The 6,545-nt window shown below is 51.6% G+C and overlaps 1 protein-coding gene across 1 annotated transcript; it reads right to left on the bottom strand.

Annotated features, from left to right (window-relative positions):
- Nucleotides 1-739: 739 nt before the first annotated feature.
- LOC119530986 (synaptonemal complex central element protein 1-like) lies at nucleotides 740-4,383 on the bottom strand. The gene is made up of 9 exons (XM_037831634.1): nucleotides 4,348-4,383; nucleotides 4,069-4,123; nucleotides 3,000-3,123; nucleotides 2,724-2,787; nucleotides 1,856-1,922; nucleotides 1,659-1,782; nucleotides 1,459-1,569; nucleotides 1,146-1,233; nucleotides 740-881 (listed from the first exon to the last, which is right to left on the bottom strand). The coding sequence occupies exons 3-9, from the start codon at nucleotides 3,077-3,079 to the stop codon at nucleotides 807-809; spliced, it is 609 nt and encodes a 202-aa protein (XP_037687562.1). The 5' UTR covers nucleotides 3,080-3,123; nucleotides 4,069-4,123; nucleotides 4,348-4,383; the 3' UTR covers nucleotides 740-806.
- Nucleotides 4,384-6,545: the final 2,162 nt, after the last annotated feature.

Here is a 6,545-nt window from a genome sequence, read left to right as displayed (position 1 = left end):
TCTCAACAAATTAAAAGATACAAGGTGTCTTTAAACAGAAATACACATAAACCAAGGTTATGTGTTGATACCTTGATGAAATGAATAATCAGAGACTCCCAGGAACCTAGCCCTGCTCCTAGGATCTGCTAATTGCCAACAACATTGTAGAGCATGACTTCCAAGCACAATGAGGACTCCATCACGTGCCTGTTAATAAATGTGTCTTAGTTGTATATTTAATGCCCATGAAACAATTTCTTTTTCTCCGTTCAGCTATAAGGGCTGCAGGCATTTTGCTGCCCTTTCCTGTGCATGAACATTTAACAGAGTATCCCAGCACACTGACCCTTAGCATGGGGATTTTGGGGAGTGGGTGCACTACAGCCTTACATAAAGGAATTGGACAAGTAATTACAGGGTTTCCAGACCCCCTGGACCCATTTGAGGGTCTCAGGCCTGCTTTTACGTGCCTCCCTTTGCCTGGGGGCCTGGAACAGCGCTCAAGTCCTGGAGGTGACAGTGATGCTGGGGCGCCCAGGAGGCTAGTGTGGTGAAACTGCCCACGGTGGGGCGAGGCAGCTTTGGCATCCACATATACCTCACTTTGTTCTCAAGCATTAACTGAGTGCCTGCTGTTTGCCTCCAGAGGCCTATGGGTGGAGTCAGGCCAAGGCTTTCCACTTTCAGGGGCCAGGATCTTGGCCTGACTCTCATCCCTCTCCTAGCACAGACTCAGCAGAGGCGGGTGATGTGAAAACAGCCTTTATTTTCCACAGACCCCTGGAATGAAGTCTAGAGTTGGGAGGGCTGGGGTGTGCTGTGGCCTATGCAGGCAGGCCCTCTTCCATGGACAGCTGTGGCTCTTCCTCCTCTCTGGCTCTGAGGAGCCTGGGTTTGGCCTATGGGAGGCGTGGCACATGGGAGGGGCGAAGGGTCAGGGTCAGGAATGGGAGTCTCCACGCACATGCACAACCGCACCCACCTCCTCCCGCCTGCCCCTCTTGGCCACCATCAGGCCGCTCCTGCTTCGGCACCTCTGTCTGGGAATGCCCTTCCCTGCAGAACCCCCTCTGAAGACTCCACAGACCCCTCACTACCCTCCTGCCCTGATCCTTGGAGGATCAGTCTCTGCTCCCATCCCTCCCCCCAACCCTCCTGCTCACCACTTCTCCTGGGCGCACCCCTTCCTCTTGGGTGCTCTGGGCTTGGGCAGGAACCTGCACTCCACACTTCGCCAGCTCCTCTTTCAGCCTGGACAGGAAGCAGGGTGGAGTGAGGCAGACAGGGAGAAGGGGGCAGGAATGGGACAAAGAGGGGGGAGAGGGACAAGAGGGTGCAAAGCTCTGAGGGCTTTGTCAGCTAGAACTGGGAGAGGCCTCTGCTCAGAAAAGACAGGAGATAGAAGGCCGGGAGGGAGGCGAGAACCCCCAAAACCACCTTCCCAGTAGGGGATGGGAAGGTCTGCGCTGCACCCACCTCTGGCGCTTCTCCTGCAGCTGCTGGCGCTTCTGCTGCAGCTGCTGGTAGTGCTGCTGGGCGGCCTCCAGGAGCTCCTCCGCCTTCTGGTTCTCCTCCTTGAACAGCTGCCTGGGGAGCAGGGAAGGGAGTTGTCAGCACCCTGGCCAGCCGAGCCCTCCTGCCCCCTCTGGGCCCCTGCCCCCTGCCCAGCGTCTTACATGGCGGCCGCGGCCTCCTGGCTGCGGAGGAAGAGTCCCTCGGTAATGGTGGCGGGGCCCTTGGCCCCGCACAGGGAGCGCAGCCGATGCTTCACGTCCTCCAGCTTTGCCTGCACCAGCCTCTCTGAGGCGGGAAGCGGGACGGCAGTTCGAGGCAGGTCAGGGAAGGACAGTGATGCCCACCCTCCGGGCCTCACCTTCCTTGAGCAGCTGCTCCTTGCTGCTGTCCAGGGTGCCGATCTCCCGCACCAGCCGCTCAGGCCTCTGAGGGGACAGAAAGGAGGCCTGTCCACCCTCCCGGCTGCCGCCGCCAGCCTTGGAGAGGCCTCGCTGGGTCTGGCCACTCAGCGCACCTCCCTTCCTAACACACTCCCACTGCGGTTCCTCCCTCCAGCCAGCCTGGTCTAGCCTCGGGGCCTCCGCACCAGTGAGTCCCTGTGCCATGAACGCTCACTCCAGAGGCGGGCAGGGCTGTGCTAGAGCTTATGCATCGGTATTCAGGAATGTTGCAAGAGTTGAAATCGGCCCTGATGGGAATCCTGCAAACGCTAGAGATTATTTTATCCACAGCGACGTTACCAGCCCACATAGCTCCCCCCTCCTGACACTGCCATTTCTCTCTGCCTACTTTTGGTTTGGCATCTGGTGTCCCCCTCCCAACTTAAAAACAAGCCCAGGCTGGCAAAGACTGGTCTGGATGTCCCAGGCATCTTCCATGGACATCCGTGTATGAATGATCTGACCTTGGTTTTGTCAAGGTTTCCTTTGACTGCTGAGGGTGGCTGGATCCTAGAGGGCAGTGGGGAGAGGTGTGGAGGGGTAAGCAGGAGCAGCTGTGAGGGCGACACTGGCTGGCAGTTAGGGTGGTGATGAGCGACTCAATCCAGAACCATTTTGACATTACGGCACCAGGGCTAGCTCAGGTGGTGGTAGGCAAAAGGAGGATGGAGTCAAGGGTGACCCCACAGTTTTGGGCCTAAGCAGCAGGTCTTCGTAGGAGCTATTATATAAGATTTGGAAAACGGGAAGGAGTGGCTATGGGTGAGCAGCAATGACTGTCCTCACATGGAATTCTGAGAGGTCCTTGTGCTGGCGCATCAGCTCCTCCAGTTGTTCCTCGAAATCCAACCTGGGGGCCAAGAGCAAAACGATGAAGGGCAGAGAACCCCTCCCCGATGGGCCAGGCCAGGCTAGGCCTTTCGCCCCTGCTCTTTGCTCTGCTGGGAGCACCTTCGCCAGCCAGACCCTCCAAGCCCCAGCTCACACAGCTTCTCTTGGAACCACCTTCCTGATGTTTACAGCCCACCCCAACCCCCCCAGGCCCTGAGCACTGGAGTTCACCTCAGCTGTCTCTGTTTTTTCTTCTCTTCTGCGATCTGGGAATCCAGGGCAGAAATCCGCTCCTTGCAGTCCTCCAACATGGTGTGCTTCCTGGGGAGGGACACGGCAGTCCTCAGACACGTTCCTTGAATGACCCCCCAGAAAGAGGGGGCTGAGGACGGGCCTGAGATGAGAAGCTTGTGCTTCCTTCTGTTGATGCTCTGTTGATAGCATCATACCACCCATCCCATCCTCCATCTGGTCAGGGCTGCCTTCCCAAGAAGCCTACTTGTAGACCCAGTAGTTTGCTACAATGGATTCTGCAGGCCTGGCTTCAAGTCCTTCTCTGCCATTCCACTGGGACCCCCAGAGCCTCACCTCCTAGGCTCCTAAATTCCTTCTTTGTAACATTGTGGGGAGGGGGGTGGGGAGTGGCATAAGCACTGGCTTCCTGGAAGTATATTGATGAGGATTCAGGAAATCAGTGTGGGCATAGTTAAGTGCATGTGTACACACACACACACACACACACACACACACACAGCAATTTCATCAGATTTCCCAAATAGTTCCAACCTCTGTGTGCCACAGCTTGGGGTCTCTGATCACAAAAATGAGCAACATGAGAATTCAGGAGGTAGAGAAATGGATGGAAAGAAAAAGGATGAGTGGAGAGAGAATGGACACGTGTTTGGATGGACAGATGGGTGAGAGTTTGGTAGATGAATGGAGAATTGGATAAATGAGTGATGGGTAGTTGGATGGATTGGTGAGTGGTAGACAGACAGCAGAATGGCTGGCTGGAAGTGCTAATGAATGGAGAAATGATAAGTGAATAGACAGCTGAGGAGCTGAATAATGAAGAGTAAAGTTACAGACTGAAATTTAATTGGCAAACTAGCAAATGAATGATTATTCCAGTCAATGAGTTGCCTAATGTTGGAGCTGAGTGGGGAAGATACTTGTTGGGCTCTCCATTTTACAGTGGGAAGAAATGAGGAGTCGGAGTCTGAGGGTTATTTCCCTTCCTTTCTCTACTCTACCAAAAGGAAGGGGTAAGGCAGGGCAAGGCTTGGGTGGAACCTCTTACCTCTGTGACTCACTTTCTTTCTCCTGGCAGTGCAGCCGGAGGATCCTGAGTGTTTCTGCAGGAAGACGAACCAAAGGGCTTTGTGAGAGCTCATCAAGGGCATCAGGTTTGGGCAATCATGTCAGGTTTTGAGGGAAACAAGTTTACTGCAATGCTGGTGGAATCCACAGGAAGGTTGGAACCTGGCTCAAGTTTCAAAAGCTTCCAGCTGCAATAGGGAGAATGGACCTACACAGGGTAGCAAAGGCAAAAGCGCAGAGACCAGGTAGCTGTAAATACCTTGCTTTTTGTTCAAGATCTCCTCCAGGCGCACTTTCTCTCCATTCACTGGAAAACACAGTGACATGTTCAGGCGTCAGAGACCACCCACTGCACCCATGCTCATGTAGCAGGTTTGGTATGCCCAGTATAGTGAATATTTAAACCTACTATAAAGTGTCAGCAATCAAAGTGAGGTCCTGATATTGGTAGGCAGTGAGGCTGCAGGGAAGGCAGTGGCCATAGCAAGGACTCAGTCTCTCAAAGATTGGGTTTGAAGAGGCACAAGACATTGTGGGAACATCTGGGGGCCCCCTTCCAAACTTACATGAGTCCAGTTCTTTCTGCAGGGCTTCCCAGAGGGCCCGGGCCTCTCCCAGCTCCTCACTGGCTTTCTTTTTTGCTGAAACAAAGAGCACAAGGACAGACATTGTAATAGTACAACTGCCAGCCTTGCTTTTCCCTTGCTATTCCCTTGCAAACTAACATTTCACGCTTGTCTTCATGCAAACCTGGGGCCCAGATTTTTCAGAGGCAAAAAAAGGGCTTCCAAAGCCCAGACCCTTCTTGCTGGGCTCAGTTGGCACAAAGTGCCAGCTTCATGGGTGTGCAGTCACAGGTCACCACACTTAAAAGGGCCTTATGCTTGGTTTAATGCTCTGCTATTCCTGTCTTCAAATTCCTAGGAGTTTTTGAACAAGTGCCACACACTTTCACTTTGCACTGGGCCCTACAAATCTTGGCACTGGCTGGCAGCTAGGTCTTTGACCTCACCTTGCTGAACTTCATTGATACGGTTAATCAGGACCTCAATCCGAGGCTCTAGGCTTCCCACTGCAGGGAGGAAAGGAGATTGAGCCGGAGATGACAGTGACTGGCTGTACAGAGCAGGCAGAGGTGGGTGAGTGCTAGCACTATGTCTCTGCTGCTTTCATTCACCTATGAGCAGGCACTGTGTGGGGCCCTCAAGGGGCTTTTATTCTGGGTAGGGGATTCAGGAAACAGACATAAATGTCATAGTGGTAACTGCTATTAGGAGAAATAAAGTGAGGTGAGGGGTTGAAGGGTGAAGGAATGGGACATGTTCCTTCAGCTACAGGAAGCCCTCTCGAGTGCCCAGATCAGCTCTCGGTCAGGGGTGTGGGAAGAATTAATGCAAAGGCCCTCCCTGAGGTGGGAATGTACCGGAAGGAACCCAGTGAGTAAGAAGAAAATAGCAGGAGGTGAGGTGGAGGGAAGGGATCAGAGATGAAGGCTTCAGATTTAATTTTGAGTGTAGTGAGAACCAAAGAGATGGCCAACAAGGGAGCTGGGACAAAGTTTGGGAAAACTTTTTTTGTCTGCTATCCCCTTATACTTCTTTAATTCTGAATCATGGGGCCATATTGTTACTTCAAAGAATCAGATTTTGAGAGAAAGAGAAAGTGAATGGGATAACATCCCAACATTGTGAAATGTGGGGCCTGGAACTGAATCCATGTCTGCCTGATCCCAAGCCCTAGGCTGTGCCTCAGACACAGAGGAAAAGAGGAGACACATGACCTTTCTGTAGTTTTTTCACCATTTCCATCAAGTCTTCGATTTTCTTTGAGGACTTGGTCTGCCCTGTGGAAACAAAATTAAAAATTTCAGAATCTATTCAGAGTAAGGGACCTGAGGGCAAGTCAGACAGCCCTGGGCGGAGGTTGAGGTGGGCTGAGGGCAGGTCTCCAGCCAGAGTGGTGCTCCTGGTCCTTGTCATGAGGTGGACAGGGCACCAGAGATGATTCAGGGCACTTTAATGGTCAGCTATTCCCCAAAAGGTGATATCCCCTGAATAAAACTCAGGGTTAAGGCAAGAATTGCACTCTCATTGCTGATGCCAGTCATGGTTGTGTTGAAGCTTATCAATGTAATAATGCAAGAAAAAATGGGGTGGGGGGCTATAAAAATCTGGAACAAGGAATCAAAAATCACAAAAACTGGCAATGATATGATCAGTTAGAAAATTCTAGAAAATCTAATAAAACACCATAAGGACTAGCAAGGAAATTTAATAAGATATGATAAATGCAAACAGCTTCCCCATATAAATAAATGACTAGGAAAACTCTCTGTGAAATATTTCTTATTAATTTGTTTAAAATCAATATAGCCATTGATTTTCAAATTCCTAATGAATGACTAGAGCTAGGCAATGATTATTAATGACCGTTAACATCACAATAAAGATAATCAGA

The sequence above is a fragment of the Choloepus didactylus genome, chromosome 4 (genome assembly GCF_015220235.1).
Source record: "Choloepus didactylus isolate mChoDid1 chromosome 4, mChoDid1.pri, whole genome shotgun sequence".
NCBI classification, from domain to species: Eukaryota; Metazoa; Chordata; class Mammalia; order Pilosa; family Megalonychidae; genus Choloepus; species Choloepus didactylus.
This window is presented reverse-complemented; position numbering and strand designations above follow the sequence as displayed.

Coding starts and splice junctions, on each gene's coding strand:
- LOC119530986 (XM_037831634.1), bottom strand. CDS start 3,079: ATGTTGGAGGACTGCAAGGAGCGGATTTCTGCCCTGGATTCCCAGATC. Junction 1,923..2,723: donor AGGACCTCTCAGAATTCCAT/GTGAGGACAGTC, acceptor CTGTCCCCTCAG/AGGCCTGAGCGGCTGGTGCG. Junction 882..1,145: donor GGGTGCGCCCAGGAGAAGTG/GTGAGCAGGAGG, acceptor CGCCTCCCATAG/GCCAAACCCAGGCTCCTCAG.